The sequence below is a fragment of the Carassius gibelio genome, chromosome A2 (genome assembly GCF_023724105.1).
Source record: "Carassius gibelio isolate Cgi1373 ecotype wild population from Czech Republic chromosome A2, carGib1.2-hapl.c, whole genome shotgun sequence".
NCBI classification, from domain to species: domain Eukaryota; kingdom Metazoa; phylum Chordata; class Actinopteri; order Cypriniformes; family Cyprinidae; genus Carassius; species Carassius gibelio.
This window is the reverse complement of record NC_068372.1, coordinates 24567150-24592088: the sequence shown is the minus strand read 5'-3', so window position 1 is coordinate 24592088 and position 24939 is coordinate 24567150. Positions and strand designations below refer to the sequence as shown.

Sequence of the window (24939 nt, the reverse complement as noted above, 5' to 3'; positions counted from 1 at the left end):
TGATACTGTGATGATGCAATTGTTGAACATGAAAGTTAAATTTTTATATAAATAAAAAAATTCTATCAAAACAGTAGCTGGGTTTCCATCACACTGCTTTTATGCGCATTTTGAAGTATCTCATTAGAATCGAGTGATGGAAATGTTTAATTTCCAATAAAAATGACAAAACGCAAAGTTTTTATGCTTGCTGGAGGTGGTTTTTGACTTGCATTGACAATGTGCGAAATAGGGTTAATATGAATAATGGGAGATGGAAATGCATTTTACTAATAAATTACTCTAGGCACATCATAAAAGTCATGTGACTTTGCACTATGGGATGGTAAATCCTGACTAACCAGAGGACCGATCTTTTTCCTCAGCATCTGAAATGTTGTTATATGGTAATTCAGAAATGCCAGCAAAAAGTCTGTCATCAAAATATTTTTGTATAATTGCCTCCCACAACTGTTAAACAACTGGTTGCATCACAACATCTCTTAAACAAACAGCAGCATCCACCTCCAAAAACAATATCCGCATGCATTGTGTTTGGTCTGCTCGTTCCGAGGTGCAAATAATTAATCATACAGGAAAATTATAATATTCAGTAGTTTCTCCTACTTTTCTTGATGTATAATTTATCAGGAAGTGAAGATTTTGTTCTGTTGACTCATTGGATAGAAACAGTGCTTGATCACAAATGTTTTATGCGATTATTCCAATTTGGGGCATAAGTTAAATTCGCAGTTTTGGATGGAAACCCAGCTAGTGACATGTAACCTTCACGTATTACTTAATTAGATGTTTCTTCACATTTTTAGTTTAAAAGATATTAATAGCAGTTGCGTAGGTTTTTGTTTTTTGGCATTGTTGTTTGATTCAATATTAGCAACATAATTTACACGAGCAGGTCTTGAAAGTTTCATTTACACAGAAAAGTGCACAAATCCAGTATTTCTGCTTTTTTATGTAATTAAAAAAATATATTGTCAAGTTTGTGTGTATATATATATATATATATATATATATATATATATATATATATATATATATATATATATATATATACCCGAGTACTGGCTCATGGAACTTTCCTGATCACTGCCTGTCAACACTTACTGTCCTATCAAAATAAAGGTAAAAGGCCCAAAATAAAATATTAAAAATCATTGTAGCTTTGTACACTGCATGCCTCTTATTTATATATATATATATATATATATATATATATATATATATATATATATATATATATATATATATATATATATATATATAATATTATTCAGTTAATAAATTTTTTTCATGCATTTAATTGATTAGATAAGTTTTAACAAAAATAATAAGCAGCCCATTTTTTTAAATAATAACAAATGTTTCTTGAGCAGCAGATCACACCAACCCCCCTTTTTATTTTTGCAATTATTTAAAAGAATTGATTCTCTCTCTCTCTTTCTCTCTCTCTTTATCTATCTATCGATCCATCTATATATCTAGATAGATAGATAGATAGATCGATAGATATATACCGGGACATACATACATACTGTTTATTGTCCCAACCCCAGTCATACATCTGTATGTCAGTCGGTAGAATACAAGTAGAGCTAAACTCATCATGTGTTTACTTCTTTGCTTGTGGATTAAGGGAGCAACCAGTGTACTGTATGTAATATATAACTGTATATAATATGCCTTCTTTCAGTCCTCTTTTGTATCTTTTAGCTGGGGCATTGCCTGTAACTCCCCCCGCAACTACGAGTTTAAAAGTGCACTGCCTTATTTTGCATTGCGGATTTTCCATGGACCAAAAGGTGTGCTCCAAGGTGCTGTCGACCCCCTCTTACCCGGGTCACAGAGGAATCGGACACTGTGAGCGCACACCAGAAACTCCTCGGTGCTGTCATCCCTCTCCTGTTTCTCTTTTGCATAACTGCTTCCCTCCCTCTCCCTCCCTCTCTGTGCCTAATTAATGGCATTAATTATATCCAATTAGCAGTGTGGTTTTGGCAGCCGCTTCTGTCCCCTCATTTCTTTTGTTTCACAGAGGTCTGTGACACAGTATTCTCCCTGTGGGGATGTCATTGGCCTAATGAAAGGCTACAAGGCCTGGCTCTCACCTCTTTTTCTCTGTCTAGTTCTGTTAGAGTACTTCAGCACATTAGCCTCATTATCAATAGTTCACAGGGCTGGAGTTAAGTTTGCCGAGATGGATCTGCTGTGTGTTTTCCTACACAGGTGTTTGTCTCTGTCTTATCTGTGAAAGGTGAGAGCGAGTGGGTCAGCACTCACTGACATGTGCGGCTCATGTGAACAGACTCGCTCGTGCTATCTGTGTGTTTGCGTTAAATTGGTTTTCAGGCCGCAGATCTGAGCTGAACGTAATGACCCGATGAACGTGCTTTGGCTCAGAAAGACAGTTTTGGTTAACCTGCTGTCACTAGTCCAATTATCACTTTATAAAGTAACATGTCAGCGACTGTTTTGGTAATCAATTTTATTTGGACAGTGATTAGGCTAGTTTTGAATATCAATTGGGGTGGTTTTGTTACACAGACCTGGCAACCATGATTACCCCACTCGTCATAAATTCTACTACATTTTCTTTCTTTATTGATCTATTACACATAATTAAAAACCAACATTTTAAACAGAGAAATCATTTTTAGGCCTCCAGAGTTCAAGGATATAAAGTCCTGCTAGCTCTGTGCTTGGATAAGCTTTAGTTAGTGGACTAGCCTCACCTCATGACTTTCACTTCACTTTTCTTCACACCTTCTTATACACGCACATCTCCCATTCAGTTAACCACACATCTGTCTGAAGCTTGATTATGCATGTAGGTCTCTCCAGCTAATCTTTATAGACTCAACTCCAGCTACACTGGAGAGTACGGGAGAGATGGGAACAGAGTAAAAGGGATGAGACACACAAGGGAATGAGCGAAAAGCAGGGATATGGAAGTCACCAGAGAGAATGCCAGCAGGAGAGAGTTGGAAAGGAGGCGATGTGAAAGGTTAAGGATGCTGGACCGAGCTGAAGGGTCAGATCCTCACCTGCCTCTTTGCACTCTGCCCGCTGAATCATTTTTAATAACCTGCACAGCTGCTCAGAGGTCCATTGTCAAAGAAGAGTGTATTTACAGGAGCAAGTCATTTAGGGATGCCTCAGGTACCGCTACTCTGCCCGATAACATTTAGAAATTTTATTTTTTTATTATTTATTATTATTATTATTATTCTCACACTTAGTAAATGCTGAAGTATGGTAGTCACACAGTACATTTGGTGTTTCTGTCTGATACTCCTAGTATACCATGGTACACCCACAGACCTTTGAGGTCCATCCTCAAAGAAGAGTGTATTTACAGGAGCAAGTCATTTAGGGATGCCTCAGGTACCGCTACTCTGCCCGATAACATTTAGAAATTTTATTTTTTTATTATTTATTATTATTATTATTATTCTCACACTTAGTAAATGCTGAAGTATGGTAGTCACACAGTACATTTGGTGTTTCTTTCTGATACTCATAGTATACCATGGTACACCCACAGACCTTTGAGGTCCATCCTCAAAGAAGAGTGTATTTACAGGAGCAAGTCATTTACGGATGACTCGGGTCCCGCGACTCTGCCCGAAAACATTAAGATATATTATTATTATTATTCTCACAATTGCTGAGGTATGTGATTATGGTAGTCACACAGTACCATGGTGTTTCTGTCTGATACAGATGTCATAGTATACCATGGTACACCCACGGTACTTTTCATCAGAGCCACATGTGTGTCTATTTTCTCAAGCACTGGTTGTCGAATATTAGTTTTGCAACTGGTGTAAACCCCAAGTGTTTATGCGAACATGCTCGAGTGTTTGTTTACTTATGCAGTGGGTATTGAGTACCGTGATGAAGCGTAATACCCGAGAGAGCATGTTGTGTGTGTATGTTTATGTTTACATGAGTACTGTTATTTAGTGGCTGGTGTAGAGGTGTGTATACCAAAATGAGCTGCTGTTTAATGGCTTGATGAGATGATGGCAGTAATCAGTGAGAAACGAGAGGAGCGCTGAAAAGCTTGGTCCCTCCCTTCTAACACGCATGCACGCGCACACACATACGCATGCACATGCTCTCCCTACTGGCGGGTGATTGACGGCCTGAGGGTTTTAATGGCACTGTTGAGGGAGAGCTGAGGCTGGAGTTGTCATGGCAACAAGGCGAAGAAGGCCTCGTTCTCCCCCTATTCCTCACTCTCTTTATGCACCTGAACAGAGCAGTATCTTACTTGCAGGTCTTGGTTTACTCTCTCTCTCTCTCTCTCTCACACACACACACACAGCAGTTTTCGTGACCCTCCCCTCTGTCTGCAGTATACACAGCTCTTTGTGTGTTTAAGTGTGTGCGTGTGTATGAAGCCATATCAGCACAGTCTTTCTCTCTCCTCGTAAAAGAGCTGGAGCCCGAGCACTAATACTCTCCGGTCGCCCCGGGTTACGGTTCACCACACGCCCCCTTGTACTGCTGTGTTAGCTGGGATTGGTTGGATTGGCGAGGGGGGACTGAGTTGTGACTATGAGTGTGTGTGTGTGTGTGTGTGTGTGGGGCACAGGGGGTGATGCTGTATAACAGCTCTATAAGATCCATAGATCTCAAGGTGGAACAGGTAACCAGACACTGTTCACAGACACTCACCTCCCCTGAGTATTTGATCGGTACCAGCTGCCAGTATCACAACGTGTGTGTGTGTGTGTGTGTGTGTGTGTGAGAGAGAGAGAGAGAGAAAGAGAGAGAGAGAGAGTATGTGTTTAGGAGCAAACTCTACCTCACTCTTCCTACTTGCCAGCCTCTTGAGTGTGTTTTCGTGTGTTGTGGCAACATAAGATGAGAAGAGTATAGCTTGATATTTTTCAACCATTTGACAAAGTTTTTTTCCAACCATTTATTATTGCCATGTATCTTATTTTCAAAAATGTGTGTGTGTGTGTGTGTGTGTGTGTGTATATATATATATATATATATATATATATATATATATATATATATATATATATATATATATATATATATATATATATATATATATTATACATAAAATACATGATTATTTTTTTAGCTGTATTTTTTTCTGACTATTGACTGATTTTTTTTAAATATATTTTTGATGATACCAAGGTCCATAGCTGTTGATTGGATGGAGGCAGATCTGAATGTGACCTTCCAATCTGACATAAGTTACTAGAAAGAAGACTGTAGCTTTCACAGTTTTTTTTATATATATATTTATAATAATTTATATCTGTCAAAAAATATGGTAAAAAAAGAAGAAAAGAAACGTATGCATGGATAAATCATTTACAATAGCATTTGTTTAAAAATCGTGAATTAAGGTGAATTATAATTTTATACAACAATCATTCATAGTTTTTAATTAATTAACTGAAAATGGCAGGTTGAGCTAATTCACAGAAATGAATCAACCTCGCCAAATCTAATGGCACTTTTTCTACTGAAGTCTGAATTACTCTCTTAGTGCCATCATGCTTTTGAGAAACAAGTGAAGGAGGAATTGTGAAACTAGTCTAATGACACGGTCTTTAATGGCCTATTTTATATTGCCAGAAAAATCATTTTCAATATTTAATATATTACAGTGATGGTGCAAATGAATCAATGAATCATAGTTTTGAAATGATCCATTTAAATTGACAATGAAATAAATTGTTTCACTGAAATGGCCAATTTAATTTCATTTATTTTAACTGCTTCACAGAAATGAATCAACTTTAGTAGCCGTTTTTGGTTTTGTCATTATGAAGCCATATTTGTGAGATGCACAACAAGGAGTGATTGTAAAAGTAGTCTTAATTGGTAGGAAACTTAATTTTCAAATAAAAACTCATTACAGTGTTGTCTCATTTTATATCAGCTGCAAAATCCTCGAGTATTTCATACATCAGGCTTCCCCAGCGTTTGTGTTTATGGAGTAAATGGGAGGAGCCATTCCAAATAAGCCCCACCCTCTGACCCAAGGCTCATGTGTGTGTGAGAGAGGCTGTGTGAGTTCGTGTATGTGTGTGTTTGAGGTCAGAGGTGGCGTAGATGTTTGTGCGGCGGCTGTAGAGAGGTTTGAGTTACAGCAGGGGGGAGGGAGTGTGTTAGCCGACTGCCAGCTCTTGCTCTTTAATCCTCCCTCTTTTTACTTTTTCTTACTTTCTACTTTATCTTCCCTTCTTGTTTAGTCTCTCTTTCTCTCGTTTTCACTCACACATACACCGACACGCACAATGCGCCTGTCTCCTTTTCTCTCTCTGATAGAACAGGGCAGACTGCACACACAAGCCCCCAGCAGCAGACTGTTAAAGAGGTTTGAAAGAGGGAACAGGGCCAACGGAGGAAAGGGGCCCCAGTCTCTAAGTGTTCCACTAGCTCAGGAGATTCCGCTTGTGGCTCGGCTCTCTCTGTTTGCTTGTTTTATGCCCCTTTTACGAGGGGATGTACACCGATACACAAGAGCCGAGCTGTAGTGCAGGCCTTTTTTCTGATGCAAATAAACGTCTCGTGTTAACACTCTCTAAGTTGAATGTGCGGGTTTACAGAGAGTGATCTTACTTGTATAATTGCTCACTGATACTTTGCATTCTGCTCTGTTTAATAGCCGTGTAGTGGGATTGTATATCTAAAAGCTTTGTTTGCTGTAATTAAACAAACGGCAATGTATTGTATCTGCTCACTATGTTGTTAAAGCATTAGACAGTTGTTTAAGGCACCTGAAAAAAAACTTTCATTTCTTCTCCTGCCATGTTTGGTTTTATTAGTGTCATGGATAAATAATGTTGTCCTAAAAACATTTATTTGATTGGAAAAGGCAATAAATATTGTTACAATTTAAAAAAAAAACTTTTCTGTACAGTTAGAATTTAATAAATATATTTTAAGATTTATTGCTGTGATGCCAAAGCAGATTCTTTAGCATTGTGCAAAATATTTATTGTGATAAACATAAAAGTTTTTTTTTTTTTTTTATTCTTTGATGAATTAAAAGTTAAAAAAAGAACAGAATACTATTTCTATATTCTGTAAAAAAAATCGATATATTCTATATGAAATCTATAAAATAATCTATATATTAGTATTAAGAATAATAGTAGAAATGTCATTAAAATACTATTTTTGTAAATATTATTTAAACTATTTTTTTGTTTTATCAAATTTATAATAAAAAAAATGTATTAACCCCTCTTAATTTTATTTACCAATTAAAACAATGTTCCCTTTAAAGGAAATTTCACATTTTATATTACTGAATAAAATGCCTGTTTTTAATGTTAGAAATGTTAGACATTTCAAAAATAACTTATATCATTTTCATGTTTACAAATTGTGCATTTAATATTTTAATCCAATGTGTGAAGATATGATTGAGACATGTACATTTACTGCATAACACAAATGACCCAGTTATCAGCATCAGGGTTTGTAAAACCGGTGTTTTGATACCACTTTGTTATTGATGGACCAAACAAACAACATTTGTATTGTATCAGGGTTGTCTAATATCTATGCTAACTTGTTCTCTCTGTCTATTTCCTAGAGTGCAGCAGCAGCCCCCAGTCCCGTAATGGGCAACATGCCCCCCAATGACGGCATGCCAGGCGGACCAATGCCCCCTGGTTTCTTTCAGGTAAGCACAGCTGGTTTCATTCCCGTCTTGCCTTCTTTACCATTCATCACCCCGTCACACCTGTGCTCCATTCATTCAGTCTCTCATTCTGTGTTCACGTGTGCTGCTGGTGGCTCTGTCTGTGGCTGTGGGCAGCTTGACAGCAGCCTGGAGCTCTGCTGTCTGTGTGAGATCATTCTGAACTTCTGTTTCTTCCATCACCGGTAAGATGGAGGCTTAGATCGGTAATTGTTAGTGGAAAGTAGCTGTAGTTTCTTTTCTGGAGCTGTGTTACACTTCCTGTCTCAAGTCTTTGAGATCCCAATGGTTATGATTACTAGACGGTTAAAATCTGGAGATGATTGACTGATTATCAATTAACTGTGTTACAGAACATTTAACTGTTATTCAGAGAGAGAATGAACGAATGGGATTTTGACTCTTCATGTGCTTCTGATTGAGTTTGTTCCTCTTGAAAATATTTTGTTGTGTTTCTTTCATCCCTCCTAAGCTTTCTCCTCCTCCTTCTTTCTTCTACCTCCATCCATCTGCTTGCAGCTGTATTCATTCAATCCTGCAGACCGTGATGTGTTCATGAAGGCTTTATACGTGTTAAATACGATTGTGTTTTTAAGTGGACAGTTACAGTTTTCCATCTGATTGGTTTCTTAAACCGTTTCAAACGGATGGCCAATGGAAACAGATCAAGCTTCACCATCAGTCTCTACAGGAATGTTGAGGTTAAATTAGATTAGATTTGTTCTGGAGAAAATGCGAGCAGTATTCGCCTGTGGAAACATTGCTGCCATTATGCTATGGAGTTGCTTTGCAGTTGCTAAGGAGTTCTGAGTGTTTTTAATGGTTGCTAGGTGGTAACTTGCTGACACAAGTCAAAATAAGCCAAGTCTTTATGATATTATGTTCCCTAGATATGGTCCCTCCCTTCATTCTCGGTTATTTGCCTGTTTTATTGTCCGCCAGATTAAAGGCCACTTGATTTGAGTTGCCATACATGCATGTAGTACAAACTGCAGAAACTTTCAATTTTTAGTAGTTGATTTTATTTTGTTATGTTTCTTAATTTCTTACTTTTTTTAACAAAATATTTTATATATTCTATATAATTCTATATATAGTTTTTGTAGAATGTTAATACTGGACATTTATCAGCTATCGGCCATAAGATAAAAATAATTGAACAAGTTATTGATGCCCAGTATTTGAATATTGTTACATCAATAATAATTAGTGGCTTCAAATTTCTAATCTTAAGAGTACTAGTAATGGTGACAATAATTATGACATGCTCAGATGCCAGTTTTTCATCTGAATTTCCTCTACTTGTCTTGATTGTGAGGTTTTGGATACATTGTGTTAAAGAGGATTTTTTTTATTTTTTATTCCCATTTCCGTGTGTTTACATGAAACGTCCCGTTCACATTGGCACATGCATACAAACATGGACACTCGTAGCCTCATAATCAAACATGCTTGTACACATCCACAGCCCTTCCCATGATGCAGCGGGGGTGGTGGAGCGTTTCCTCATTGATGGACGGGCCTGGCATTTGGCAGTGTTAGTGATAAGGCAGAACCGATAGAGGAGACGCTTTCTGCCTCTGTCTGGAATCTCTGTTGTATGGAGAGGGAAGGATTGGGAAAGGGGGAGGGTTTGAAGAGAAGGAGGGTACAGAGAGGTGTGGAGGAGATTTTTGGAGAAGCAGAGGAGTGCTATTTATATCAGCTCAGCACTGGGGGAGGGAGAGAAGAGGTGTGAGGTGTTCTGGCATATGTTTGTGTGTGTGTGTGTGTGTGTGTGTGTTTGCTGTTCCTCAGATGGGTTTCTACCACATCATTGAGAGAACAGGACTGTGTGGGATTGGGTTCATTCATTAGTTTACTAGGGATGTACAATATAAAATGTTTTTTGGTATAGCATATAACCGATACAGTAGCTGAGATTATGATCAATGCTATGCTGTTGATTAAATAAAAACAGTGCTTTAGTCCAAAAAAGCTTTTTATTTCCAGGTTTAAATCTGATTTTTTTACTCCAGATTTTCCATATATGAAATATGTAAAAATGTTTGTAAAGAACAAGTATTTTTCTCCTCAACCAATAAGTAGAACAGAAAAAATAAATATATTTGCCAGTATTGTCGCTAATATTCCGTGCTTTTATTGTGTAGGAAGTCAAGTGGAAGTGAATGGGTGTTACTGAAGATCCAAGATTGTTTAGCAGAAAAAGGCAGACAGCGAGCAGCAGAGTGAGCGCTAACACTGCTGTGTGAGATGAGGTGTAATGAACAGTCATGACCTCGCTGCTACTGTGAGTTAAAGAGGCCTTGAGCATCCCTAGACCCTCTAATCCTTCCCTCAGACCCACTCTGAAAAAAGGCAGTCAGCCAGGGGAAACACACACACATGTATTCCTGTTGTATCTGCACATGGTTTCTGGGACAGTCAGTGGAGCAGCTCTCATGCCAGACCCGGCAGCGATCCACTCTCACAGGGAGGTCAGAGACGGGTCACGGCTAAATCGGAAACAAAAATCTCCCCAAAACCAGCTCAAAGAGTCCTTACCTAAGCCGCAAGTGTTTAGTAGTGCACATAATTCATGCATGTGTTTATAAACAGGCTGCTTATATCACTAAATGAATGTTGTCCCATGCGATTAAATCAGCCTAGTAATGCTTAAAAGGGATAGTCCATCCAAAAATGTAAACTGTCATCATTTACTCATTTCCAAACCTGTGAGACTTACTCTCTTCTGCAGAACATAGTAGACATTTTTTTAAAGAATGTTGGTAAACAAACACTTTTCATCCCCATTGACATCCACAAGATAGTTTGAAGAATTTTAGTAACAAATATTTTCAGTTCCCTCTGACTTCCAAGGAAGCCAATGGGACCTTACAAACATTCTTCAAAAATATTCTTTGGTATAATGCAGAAGAAAGTAAGTCCTACAGGTTTGGAACGACATAAAGATAAATAAATAACAATGTTTATTTTAAGGTGCATTGTTTCTTTAATTCTCTAGTATGTTAGGCCGTTTGATCACTTCTATTCATACAAAAAAAAGCTTTATTTGTGTATAAGAGCATCTGCTAGGCTACTTGTCGGACTCTGAATGTGCTGTATCTCGCTCGGTTGGGTTATTTTTGGTCAGTGTTGCACCCCGGGCAGATGTGTTGTTCTGCGGCTGCGCTGTGTGTGGCAGCTCTGGTCATCAGCGTGGAGATTTCCGCTCGTGTCGGATGGATGGTTTCCTCAGCCCCTCTGAAACCAGCGGGAGGGCTTCTCTGAGGTCTGAACACTGGCCAGAGGTCAAGAGGCGGTAATAAGTGCGGGTCACTCACAACCACATACAGACTCGACACGACGGAGAATACACTACTGAAACAGCCTCCTCCGCTTCCCCCCTCGGAAGATTATTTTCCTTCTTTCGTTTAGTCACTAAATTGCAAAGACGATCCGTTGGCATCACTATGTTTAGCATATAACCGTATGCATCTGTTTACCGTGCATTTTGAAGTCAAATAGTGAAGACGTTCCAAGCTCAAACAAATAAATAGTTGCACTTCTGTGAGAAACAGGAACGTGTCTGCTGCTGAGAGCTTTGCTTTGTTAGCACTGCCCCCGAGTGGACGAGAAGCGCTATTGCAGCTGTCCAGCGGCCGTCATTCAGAGTGTATGAATACTGTCAAACTAACTGCCCCTTTAGGGCCTGAGAATGGAGATTGAAGGGCTCTCTGTTGATAGCCATGATGGTAAGAGGCAGGTTATTATCTTCACAATGTGTCAGAAGTGATTTTTATTTATCGCTGTTTTGAGATCCTTCCCCAATGAGGCAGGACTGCAGAGTTACCGTGATTGGATGAACACTCTGTAGGGACCCTAATATACTGTAGGTGGACGGGACTGTAGGTGGACGGGACGGGACAGAGAGAGAGGAAAAGATGCATAGCTCCTTTGTTGTTTGTTAGTTATTAGTCATATAGTCTCATGTTCCTAACAGAAACCTTTTAGACCCGAGCTCAATAGATTGTTGATCGTTAATGAACAGTAATAGAAGCTCTGTGCTGGAGTTATATGGAGTAAGGAGTTAATGTGACACATTTCATGGAAATATTTCTGCCACACATACTGTAGACAAACATCACTGCTAACTATTTTTTAGTTGTTTAGCCACCATGATAAAAGTAATGTGTTTGCTAAGGTGTTCTGAGTGACTGCATCCTTTTTTTTTTAAACGTCTGTAAATATTTTTACTTATTTAAAACTAAAATAAAGATTTATTTTATTTGTTGTCATTGGCCAATATTGGATAATTAAATGTGCATTCTCATTTTCTTTCATTTAATTCGTTTTTATATATATATATATATATATATATATATATATATATATATATATATATATATATATATATATATATTTATATATTTATATTTATTATATTATTACTGATCTTTTAATAATGGTTAAATGTAACCTCAAGCAAATGTCAAAATGAATATCCGTAAATTCTTAATTTCACACGAATCATGTTTGTTTGCATTTAATATATTTTTTATGTATTTATTTTGTTTGGAATTACATGTTTTATTGTTATATTTTACTTTATGCTTTATAAAATAAAAATTTTAGTCTCTTTATTCAATTTATATTTTGAGTGACATTGGTTATCATATGAAAATAATTATCAGCTTATTAATGTTTTGACATGAATACATCCATATTTGAAGTGATTAGTATTTTCTGATACACTAACTCAACATAAGCTGAAGGTTTAATGTCCCTCAGTCCTGTTGAGTTTGTATGGTTGGTTTAGCCTGAAGGATGACGTTGAAGACTCATTTAACAGTCTCGAACACATATTTCTTCAAAATTATGAAGTTAATCTATCAAATCCTGCCATGTTTTGTTGAGAACTTAAAAGTAATAGTTATTCAATTCTCATAAAAGCCATTTTTCATTGAACTTCACACACTAGCTTTAGATTTCCCAGCAGTATTTAGTGAGTTTGTGTCGTGAGTGTTTGTGTATGGGCTTCAGCAGCAGCAGGCCTCACTGGACGGCCGTCTGTGCATCTCTCATCTCCCTCTTCTCTCTTAAAGGGGCCTCCCGGCTCGCAGCAGTCACCACACGCACAGCCTCCCCCACACAATGCCAGCAACCCCATGATGGGACCACACGGCCAGGTAAGACACACATACACACCATGTCCTTGCTTGCACACTCGGTATACACACGGTCACACTTGCACGCATGAGAACTGTTGGTGGTGCTGGCATCAACTTACTTGGGCAAGATGAATGGTGTAAATTACATGGTTATTTATAATTATAATACTCTTGGTTTGTTGAAGTCCTCCTCGTATACACATACACAGAAACACACATTCCTAGAACCAGTTGCAGAGTTTTACTTGTTTGTCCTATGTATGGACTCTAGTCAGGGTTAAATGCCATTTTTAAAGTAGTTCAGTCAAAAATGAAAGCTGATTTCAGTTTCATGTTGTTCGAACTCAGTATGCCTTTCCATCTGTGGATCACAAAAGTCGCAATTTCTAAGAATTTGCCGGCCAATATTTCCATGCAACTGAATATATCAGGCTTCAAAAAGAACAAACAAACAACATAAAAGTATGAGCCATTTGACTCCTGTGCTATATTTTAAGTCTTCTGAATATAGATTTGATTAAGAAAAGACAGCAATGAAGCCGTTATTAACTGAAAATCTTCAAATCTGCTGATTCATGATGTCTGAATCATGAATGAATGGTGCTTATGAATCTGACATTATTGTCTTGTTACAGCTGCTTTATAGCAGACTTTTTCTTGAAAGAAAGTTTAAAAGAGCTGCATATATTGTAAGGCTTTTGAAATCTCTTGAAACATTATTGTATTTATTATTAATTATTAATAGAGATTTGAATGTCTTTACTATCACCTTTTTGATTTTCCATTCCCCATTCGTTAAAATTGTATGGAAAGTAGCAGCCAGAACAGTATTAAGAATATTTTTTTTGTGTGTGTGTGTTGCACAGGAAAAGAAAGTCATGCAGGCTTTTTATGGCTTGAGAGTGAAATGATGACGTTAAAAATTTCAATTTTATTTTAATTCACTAAAAGCAAGACTGTGAGGAATAGAACTACAAATGTTGTACTCTTGTGTCTCTTATTTAGCCGACAAAAGTGGAAAACATATGTTTGAAAATTACATTAAACTGTACATCCATCCCTCACAGCCTCGTTTTCATTGGCCGTACACTCTAAAGTCAATTCCTCCTTCGTCTTCTCTGTTTTTTTTCTTTCTTCCTCCCTGTTTCTCTGTCCTGGGAGTGTGAAGTATCCTTTATACCACCCCTCGCCTCGGTCTAGAGTCGACTCCCTGCGAACCAGATAAATAATTCAGTCTCCTCCTCGTTCTTTGAGATGGGTCTCCACTCCTGGCCCTCACCCCACTCCCCCATCAATAACACATTAATATTGTAGAGTGTCCCGCCACACAGCACCCTCGCAAACACATACAATACAAAGCACACTGACTGCGCAGAAAACCAGAACGATTGTGTGTAGATGTGAAAACACATGACCTATCCCTCATCCGTTCAGCACTGACATGTTTCAACAGAGCCCTAAAAGTTGCCACGAGTCTCTCAGGAAGCCTTGACCGCAGAAGTGGCATCAGGTTTTGTCTTTAGAGGCACAGCCACATGCCTCTAATGGTTTGTATGTCAGGACGCAGGGTCCTCGTTTGGGTTGTTGCGGTCTCTTCCCATCCCATCCCGACCAGACTTTCACTTGAGAAGCGTCTAAGTGCAGCCACTCGAGGTCTGACGTTCCTGATGCTCTCCTACGTGTTCGTTGAAAGACTACAAGAGTGTATGTGTGTGCACGTTTAAAATGCAGAATGGGAGCAGTCTGTGTTGATGGACAGAAGGAGTGATGTCAAATTGTACATATTTGATGTCATCTTGTGTTGGCTTCTGCTCTCCCGTGCATCTGTCTGTCCATTCCATCTGCTATAGCCTGGCCTGCTGCACTCATTCATTCTGGTCTTTACAATGCTCTCGCTTTCTTCTTAAATAGGGTAACGTGTTGCTAATGATGCCTTTTTCTTCTTCTCCTTCTCTTAGCCTTTTATGTCTCCACGGTACCCTGGTGGACCTCGGCCGTCTCTTCGCATGCCAAATCAGGTACAAAAAACATCATCACACTGTCATGTTGAAATTGCATACAAACCATTCTTCCATTTTTACACACCTCTTAAGGGTCAACGAAATCAAGGAAATCCTAAAAGTGGGATTTTCTGTTCTGAATCAGTGTTGTTGATGTTATGCATGACTTAAATATATTTTATTTGTTCTAGTGTGAACTAAAACGCAAAATAATAATATATATATGTATATTTCTTTTTTTAAAAACACTGAAATTAATATAAGATATAAATATTAAATACAAATCTTAAAAACCATGCAAAAATATGGCAGCTTACTTGTTTAAGCTTTAATGTTAAGTACAAAAATAAACAGAAATAAGATTTTAAAAAAATAAAGCTATGTATGTATGTATGTATGTATGTGTATATATATATATATATATATATATATATATATATATATATATATATATATAATGAGAAAAACAAAATTACTAAAAATACAATTAAAATATTAACTCTAAAAATAAAAACAACTTAAAAATGATTAAATACTATAATTGTATTATAAATATACTTATATAATATTGGTGCCAGTCACAATGTTACAAATGTGACTCTGGAGCACAAAAGCAGTCATGAGTAGCACAGGTATATTTGTAGCAGTAGCCTACAATACACTGAATGGGTCAAAATGATACATTTTTCTTTTATGCCAAACATCATTAGAATATTAAGTAAAGATTATGCTCCATGAAGATATTTTGTAAATTTCCTACCATAAATATATAAAATCCTAATTTTTGATTAGCAATATGCATTGCTAAGAACTTAATATGAACAAATTTAAAGGCTATTTTCTCAATATTTAGATTTTTTTTCGCACCCTCAGATTCCAGGTTTTAAAATAGTTGTATCTCAGCCAAATATTGTCCTATCCTAACAAACCATACATTAATGGAAAGATTATTTATTAACCCTTATGTGGTCTAGGGTCACAAATGTCATTGAAATTTGTTGGGTAAAAGGTGGGAAACCTAACAGTAGTTGTTTCTATCAAACTTTTACTTACTTAATGCTTGTGACATATGGTCATACATGCCTATGATGCCCCCAAATGCTAATATAAAATGATTTTATTTGCAAATAACTTGTCGTATTTGTGTAAATAGATTTTTAAATTCTATTTACATCATTCTTCGTTATAATTTAAATGACTTCTGACTTACATCAAAGCCAGTTTGTGATGTTTTTCTGGTATCTGCTGTTTTAATATAAAGTACTTTAGCATTAATTACATTATGTGTAAAAAAAAAACTTAAGGCCGGTTGTGTAAAAGTTTATTGAATTTATAGTTTATAATGATGGACTTCCATTGAAAATAAAGAATAAAATGAATTTTATTTCTTTTACATGATTCTAGTATAGATAACTAAGTTTGTCACCTCCAGAGTAAACATGATGTACGTTTTCTGTAAACACACTTCCATGTATTTCACTGACGTTCCTTCATGTATGCCCTCTTCAGCCTCCTGTAGGGGTTCCAGGTTCACAACCACTCCTGCCAAACAGTTTGGACCCCACCAGGCCACAAGGTAGCTTGGTTCTTGGTCCAACACTTCATAACCACAGAGACATTTACATGCAGACTGATGAAAGACATATTATCGACTGTGTAATATTTTAACAGGACATCCTAACATGGGCGGTCCAATGAGAATGAATCCTCCCAGGGGGATGGGTGGCATGGGCCCTCAGGTAGGCACACTTCTCTCTCTCTCTCTCTCTCTCTCTGCCCTTCTCGTTCTTGGCAAACAGTGCCGCACAAATCAGCAGCTGGTACGGCATCTGTTTGACAAATTGGGAAGAGTTCAGAACTAAAGGTGGGGCTAGAAAGCCTCTGTCACACTTAGCCGTCCACCCACGGGCAGCCAGACAGGTGGGCTGCTGTCTGCCTGAGCAGAACTTCGTTAGCATAGTATCATTATCATCCTAACCTGTTTGGTTGGATCCCCACCACTATGGATGACAGTGGATAAAGTTGCTGCGTTTTCAGCCCCACAGCAAAAAAAAAAAAATATTTTTCCCAAATTGTGAACTTAATACCATAAAATAATGCTAAGACAACAACGCATCTTTTCAATTCAGTGTGCATTTTACATATTTATAATAATTATTATTAAATATGAATTAAATATTTTTAAAAGTACATTTATATATTTATTTTAATAATGTTTTTGTATATAATTATTAATGAACGGTATATACACACACACATTTTCAATTAGAATATAATATTTTTTATGTTTTAATTTATTTTAATACATTTATTAGCGTATAATAGAATTCATATACAGTTAGAATTACTATATAGAATGTGTTTGTTTAATTATTAATTCATGCATGCCTGCAGTTATACTGGTGAATGTTAATGCTAGATTCCAGTTTAAAGGTTCCATAAAAAGGGTTGAAATGTTTGTGTTTTTATTTTCTTTGCCCATTGTAGAACTATGGTGGTATGAGGCCTCCTCCCAACTCTCTAGGTGGTCCAGGCATGCCCGGAATGAACATGTGAGTTCCTCAACATGAGAACACTCCCTTTTGCCATTTATTTAATCCTGTTAAATCATGTTTGTTAACCTCCTTCTGTCTCTGTTTTGTATTTCTCTCCTTTTTTGCTCTCCACCGTCCCACCATACAGGGGTCCTGGAGGACGTGGCCCCTGGCCAAACCCCAATGCTAACTCGGTACATTCACATACATTGCTATCTTTGCAGACAAAAATGGCATGCATTATTGCGACACTGACTTTACTTCTGACAACGTACTGTGGATGCTATCAGATACCTTGCTACTTTATTATATACCAAAGATTATTAAATTAATAAATCATAGTATTATAGTATCATAGTATTATAATTATTAACTGTTGTAGTTTATTGTCAAAAAAATATAATGTATTATTTTGATTTTTTTTGGTTGGGGGTTGACAGATAGCATACTCCTCCTCATCTCCGGGCAACTACGTGGTGAGTACCTAACTTAAGTCAAAGTTTTTGTAGAATATATCAGCTGTCTTCTTAATGCATAAAAAAGAAACAACTTTCAAGCTGTCTTTGTAATATTTCCTCAAAATCTAATAACTTGCCCTGAAACTACATCCATTTGTGGATGATGTGGCAGCAATGTTTCAGGAGGTCTTATGGAAATGAGATAAAATTGTTTGCATATGCACTTTCAAATTGACCATTCTAAGAGCATGTTGCAGAGATTTTCAGCTTTTTGCCTCTGCCATTAGCTTAGAGAAAAAGTGCCAAATTTATTCACTCCTTTTGGAAACTTAAAGCACAACCAAGCAGATATTAAAGGTTCTAAATGTATTGATTTTGCTTTAGCAATTAAATCCCTGCTTTGTTTTGCCCCTAGCATTGCCTCTCTTAAAAGTAAAATATCTGCACATCTGCACAGTTAAAGCAGCTTAATAGCTCCCCTGTGCCCAGTGCCTCTTTGATTTAAAAACTGCTCCTCCGCTAGATCTCTGATAGTACGGCGGGTATTATTACATACTGAAAAGTTCAGCATGTGTTTGTTTGTGTGTGTGTTTCGTCTCTCAGGGTCCTCCAGGAGGAGGTGGTCCACCAGGAACTCCCATAATGCCAAGCCCAGGAGGTACAGTAGATCTGTTCTGCCACTATAATCAGCACAGCCGGAAACAGTTTGTGTCTCTCCAGGAAAGAAAGATGCTCAGCACTTCACAAACACCCTATTTAACACCCTCTCCCTCCCCAGCAGCCAATATCACTGCAAGGTTACCTGCACTTCCTCTGGCAGGCAAACAAAACGTGATCAGCGCCACCCCTCCCACTTTGTTAACGTAATTCCACTCTGATTGCTTGTGTTTGTGATGTTGAAGCAGATATTATAGGTGTGAGCGGGGTCTCCCTCTCTCTTGCTCTCGCACTCTTACTTGCACACAGGCCATAAATCATTAAAGAATTACGTTTATTATGGTGATAAATCCCATCCAGCAATGTTCTGTTTTGATCTAGTGTGCTGTCATCAGTGTATGCGTCTGGTCTCTTATTTTGGTGAAGTTCTGGTCTTGGAAACTAATTTAAAAAGCTTTCTGCTCTCTCTTCTCTTCTAGACTCCACAAACTCCAGTGAAAATATCTACACAATGATGAACCCTATTGGACCAGGAGGAAACCGATCCAGTGTATGCATTACTTCTGCCTAGATTTGTATTTTCCAGAGGAGTTGCGGTGTCGTTCAAAAGTTTGGGGTTATTACAATTTTTTAAGATGTTTTTGAAAAAAGTCCCTGTTGATTCGGCGCTCAAGAAACACTTCTTGTTTCTGTCAAATTTTTGGTTGACGGTTGTTTCTTAATGTGTTTCTGCACAAACCGCAGTACTTTTTTTGTTAGAATTCTTTGATTAATACAAAGGAACAGCATTTTATTTAAAATATGAATCTTTTCAAACATTACAGGTGTCTTTGCCTTCAATTTTGATCCGTTTAATGCACCGTTAAATAAAAGTATTAATTAAAAAAAGAATAATAATCATACTCATCCCAACCTGTTGAACACCAATGTAAATATTTCTCCACGTAATGATTATTTTGTCATTTGTAATTTATTTCCAAAGGCACAGCTACACATTTTGGTTCCCAGATGTATTAAGCTGGATTGTTTTACAGCTCTTTGGAGTATTTGATTCTGATTGGTCAGTTGTGGCATTCAGCAGCCAAATATTTGTATATCATGATTGCTAAACTGTAGAATTGATTGTTGTTTGATTGCCTTCATACAGTAGCTGTGCTAGTTTCTCTAGAGCTAGACCGTGCTAGCGCTCATATCACTTCAGTGGTCTCTTTCTTCTTATGTAATGCTACAATTTGAACTCAAATAAATATTTAATGTCCAATTATTTATTTATTTGCTGAAGTGGTCATGTAATAAGCTTGATAATGTACAGTCATTCAGTCGTTATCACAAAATAAACCCCGTCAGTGTGATTTAAGACCTGGATTTACTTGTAATAATACGTGCCAGACTGTACATTATGCTTTATTTATATTAATCCTAATTGTCACATTATGACATTTGTTTTCATAAAAATGCAGAAATTCTCTTAGTGAAATCAAAGGGGACATGCTCATCCTTTTCAGCTGAATGTTTCCGCAGGTTTATTTTATTTAGGGCATTGGATGTGGGATGATTTGGTTAAATATGATTGCTTCTCTGTGTTTCTCAGTTCCCCATGGGTCCTGGTCCAGATGGCCCAATGGGCGGCATGGGTGGCATGGAACCTCATCATATCAACGGATCGTTAGGTATGCAATAAGAATGCAGTGTTAAATCAAAATAATATCTATATCTCGCTTTAATAAACTACAGAAGGCATTTATTTAATAATATAATATATACTATATTTCTTTATTTCAGGCTCTGGTGACATGGATGGGTTGCCAAAGGTAAAGAAGGATTTAGTTTGCGAATCTTTATTTTTTTTTTTAATGTGTTTTCAAATCTCATTCTGAACTGTTTTTGTCAAATGTCTCTTTCACTTCAGAACTCCCCCAACAACATGGCAGGGATGAACAACCCACCAGGCACACCGCGGGACGATGGAGAAATGGGAGGGAACTTCCTCAATCCATTCCAAAGTGAAAGTGTGAGTAGATTCTGACCCAAACCCAGAGACCTGTCACTCCCCTCACCTGCCAATCATAAGCACTACCGTCCAAAGGTTTGGGGTCAGTCCTAATTAATTGTGTGTTTGTTTGTTTTTTAATGAAAGATTACTATTTTTATTCAGCAAATATAAAATCATCAAAAGTGACATTAAAGACATAGTTACAAATTATTTCTATTTCAAATTATTGCTTTACTATTCATCAAAGAATCCTGAAAGAAAGAAAATGCCACAAAAATATTTCTACATTTATAATAAGCAATGTTTTTGACCACCAAATAAGCATATTAGAATGATTTCTAAAGGGTCATGTGACACTGATCATGGAGACTGGAGTAATGGCTGCTGGAAATTCAGATTTGCCATCACAGGAATTAATTACATTTTAAAATCTATATTAAAATAGAAAAAAGCTGTTTCAAATTGTAATAGTATTTCACAGTATTACAGTTTTTTCAGTATATTTGATCAAATAAATGCAGCCTTGGTGAGCATATGCTTCTATGATTAAAAAATCTCTCTGACCCCAAACTTTTGTAGAGTAGTGAAGCTCCTCCCAGCAGGCACTCAGAAGGCCCTTATAATAGGCCAGAATCATCTCATCAAAATAAAAAATACAAATTTAAGATACTTGTAAGTGATATTTATTGAGTACTAGCAATAATTTTTTTATTATAAAAGACCTGCAGTTTCCTGGACAGACACTTTTTGAAGTTTTCTGTCCTTTGGTCATTCATGCATTTTCTTTCTGTACGTTTGAGACGGTAATGACATAACCATCCTGTATTTGCTCTGAGTGGAGTTCTCATGTTCTCACATCCACTATATATCCCCCCCTCCCCTTTGTCTCTTTCCAGTATTCACCCAACATGACGATGAGTGTGTGATTTCTTCTTATTTTATTGTTTTATTTGGGGTTTTCTTTCTTGCTTTGTTCAAACTCCCTCCGACCGCCCGCTCCTTTTTTTTAACCCCATCCCTCCCCTCAATCAACTCCCTGGCACCCCCTGCCCACGGAACTCTGGCTTTTTCTGCACAGCCTTCTGGGATGCCCCACGAGCAGAGGACTCACATGAAAGTGGCCCATCCCAGCTTGTGCAAAATGACCACCGGCAACAGGAAACAGTCCCAGAGCCACAGGAAGAGCTTGTTGAGTGAATCTCCCTGCCTTCCGGACTTCCTCTCTGGTTCAGGACATTAACGGGGCTGAACACACACAGGAAGGCAGGCGTGTGTGTGCGTGTGTGTGTTTGAGCAGACACATGCTTCCCCAGGCTGCTCACTTTCTTAACTCACACCACTTTTTTGATTCATTTTTTTTTTTTTTTATCTTGAATGGATGCAGTGGTTTTTACAGTGGAAAATATCTGCATTTAAATTGTGTAAATGCAAGGGGCAACTCATTATGATGGGTTCGGCAATGAACGTTTTCATTACTCTGTGTATGTATTGTATTATTATCAATTGTTGATTTTGTTTTGATTAATATTATATTGATGGTTATTGTTTAGGTTCTTTTGAAAGGGGCACATTATATGTAAACCGCAAATTCGACCGAAAAAAAGCACACATCCATACTGCACAGTAACAGAGTCGTGACTTTTGCAGGAAGTCTACGCTACGTTTTGTGTTTGCTGTGAAATCTTACCTCCGACAGATTAAAAAGGTAGCCATACCTTTTCTTCTACATCTCTAATATATATACAGGAAATGTAGTTTCCTTGTTCCAGTCAAGTGAACGTCTGAGGCCAAGAGGCGCAAAGCCCAAACCAGCAGCCACTTTAACCTCTCAGACCAGCCTGTGTGTCCGACAACGGGTTTTGGAGTCTCAGTCTATCTGTAGAGAGGAAGTGATGTCATAACACAACTGAAAACATGCGGTCGAACAACCAACTAGCGCTGAATTTGACTCCCAACACATCACCGTGATTCACAACTTATTTATTTGTTGTTTTCGTTCATGAATTGATTTATCGTGCACGCGTCTCTCGCATGCGATCCGTCAGGACATATTGTACACATGTAAATATGCCAGTCTAAGATACCTCCTGAAGATTTGTGTCATTCTGTCCCTCGCCGGAGACCCACATGCTTTCCTTCTGCATGAATCTGAACTGGGTGTCTCTCTTCACATGACATTTCAGTACAAATGAGGTTCCTGTCGACTTGGTGCTCTTCATACTGGATATTTTTTCAGGTGCGGGAATAGAGCGTTCCTCTTCAAACACATTTTGTTAAGTATGTGTTCCTTATTATGTCTAATCATCTTCAAAAACGAGATGTCAGTCATATCCTGAGTTTATGAGATGAGGGGATAATAATAGGACGTCCAGGGACTACTGAATGAGGGTTATATGAACTAAATGTGCTCATAGACTGTGTTTCATAATATTGGCATGCATTTTTTTTTTAAATTTTGTCTTTTGCATTTGGTGTATATTCTGTCGGTCTTTTAAAGGGATAGTCCACCCCAAAATGGAAATTCTGTCATCATTTATTTATGTTGTTCCAAAACTGTGACTTTCTAACTAAAGAGTTTCGATTGCCATTGACTTCCATTGTACACTGAAAGTCAATGGGAACTGAAACTTTTTGGTTATTCTTCAAAATTCTCCCTATACTTTATTTTTTTTTTTTAAATTTCAAAATATTCTTAAAGGAGATCTTCAGTCTATCTTGTTAAAGAAGATATTTTGAAGAATGATTGTACTTGTTTGGGCTCCCATTGACTTCCATTGTAATTCTTGGCCATAGAGTGGAAGTCAGTGGAAATCAAAACTTTTTGGTTACCAACATTCTTTAAAATATCTTCTTTTATTTTAGGTTTGGAATGACGTGAGGTTGAGTGATTATTGGGTGGTCTTGTCCCTTGAAACGAAATGTGTTTTTGGAAGTAGGGGTCTCGGTGAAATGGTTATTAGGGGTCAGAAGGAACCGGTAAATATCAGAGCTAAATACTAAAATCCTCCTGCTGATTCCATACACACATTTATTAATCACACAGCACCTGTTTTTAAGTTCTCCACAGCTGGATGACACGATGCACACAGAGAAACACATTTATACAGCATCTATCTTATTTTATTACTTAGTTTGTTTGTAAATACTGTAAAATGCATTTTGATATCATTGACATGTTTTGATATTTCAGTCACTACCAATGAATACTACAAGATCTTGGGGTTAAAAAAAAAATGTAAAGGAAGAACCCATGTTTGTAGTCACCATTCTCTGTCCTAGACTCTGTACAGATGTACTAAATCATGCAAATGTAAAGTTTTTTCAGCCTCTACTTAGTAAGCGGCGTCTGAGCGCTCATGTTTTAGGAGAAGAGGAAAGTAAGGGGTGTTTGAAGTGGTACCGTTCACTCCTCGTAGACTAGACACTTGCAGGAGGACGTATGCGGAGGGCGAAAGCCTCACGATGCATCCGTTCTCTCTTGGACGTGTCCTCACTTTGCACTTTCCAGACAGCAGCCCACCTTTTAACACATTGCCTATGTGGACATACATGAACACAGGATTTGTCTCTCTATGTGCAAAAGGGACCACCCATTGCAAACTTTACTATGAAGGATTTTTATCTATTTAAATAAAAAAAATAACAAAAAAGGGTTTAAAAACTTGTTCAGAGTAGGGATTTAAAACAAGGTCATAAAAAGGAGGGAAGTGTCCTTCCCGTTCTCTTGAGCTTGTGTTTTCTAGGTTGCGGTTTCTTCTCCTCGGCCAGTAGTCTGTATGTAAACCACTCACGTTGTTGGCCGTCTCTGTAACTCTATTGTGACGCTGTACGATACTGTAACATTAGCGAGGAGACGAGGTGCGGAGGGGCTTCAGATGCAGGAAAGAAAAGAAATCCTCCTCCACTGGTGTTCTTTCTGACAAACGCAAAGCAGTATTGAGTATAAAGCAGTCTGTCTCCTGGGTTTGCTTTGTATTTCATGTTTAGAGTAGTTTGGATCCTTGTCTTTTAGGGACTCTTTCTGTCTTGTGTAGTAAATTAAGATGTTCTTATTGTAAAGTTTCTTTTAGATTTAAAAGTTGCTTATTAAAAAAAGGATGGAAAAAGTGCTTCATTAATGTTCTGTTTTTTTTCTCTCTCTCTGTTTTTTTTTTCATGGAGTTGTCACTTATTTTTTTGCTTGTCCCTTGGTTGTAGATACAAATTTAAGACTAATAAAATAACATAACCCCTTTTACCAAGACATTTTCTTCTCTCCCAGCTCTTAATTTATTATTAAAACAATTTACTTTGAAATGTGTGTGTTCTTTTTATGCATCCTGTTCACTTCACCAGCTTTTTTTAGTTTGTTATGCTCACATTTCATTACATTTAGTTGATCAAAAATTCATAAAAAACATTAATATTGTGAAATATTATATAAAATAACAAATTTTGTGCTGCTCAATATTTTTGCAGAA

The 24939-nt window shown here is 37.3% G+C and overlaps 1 protein-coding gene across 4 annotated transcripts in view; it reads left to right on the top strand.

The window, feature by feature from the left end:
• The window catches only part of LOC127934107 (single-stranded DNA-binding protein 3-like), a 65048-nt gene extending 40326 nt beyond the window's left edge, over positions 1-24722 (top strand). Inside the window, exons 5-18 of one of the 4 annotated variants that reach the window (XM_052531276.1) lie at positions 7580-7669; positions 12772-12855; positions 14796-14855; positions 16347-16413; positions 16509-16576; positions 17325-17389; positions 17520-17565; positions 17812-17847; positions 18433-18487; positions 18966-19036; positions 20078-20156; positions 20269-20297; positions 20396-20497; positions 21558-24722. In XM_052531276.1, coding sequence (XP_052387236.1) covers positions 7580-7669; positions 12772-12855; positions 14796-14855; positions 16347-16413; positions 16509-16576; positions 17325-17389; positions 17520-17565; positions 17812-17847; positions 18433-18487; positions 18966-19036; positions 20078-20156; positions 20269-20297; positions 20396-20497; positions 21558-21719 — 1014 coding nt within the window. In that variant the 3' untranslated portion in view covers positions 21720-24722. Of the gene's footprint in view, positions 1-7579; positions 7670-12771; positions 12856-14795; positions 14856-16346; positions 16414-16508; positions 16577-17324; positions 17390-17519; positions 17566-17811; positions 17848-18432; positions 18488-18965; positions 19037-20077; positions 20157-20268; positions 20298-20395; positions 20498-21375 lie in introns of all 4 variants that reach the window. The other 3 variants (XM_052531285.1, XM_052531279.1, XM_052531291.1) reach the window with 3 other exon arrangements.
• The last annotated feature ends 217 nt before the right edge of the window (positions 24723-24939 follow it).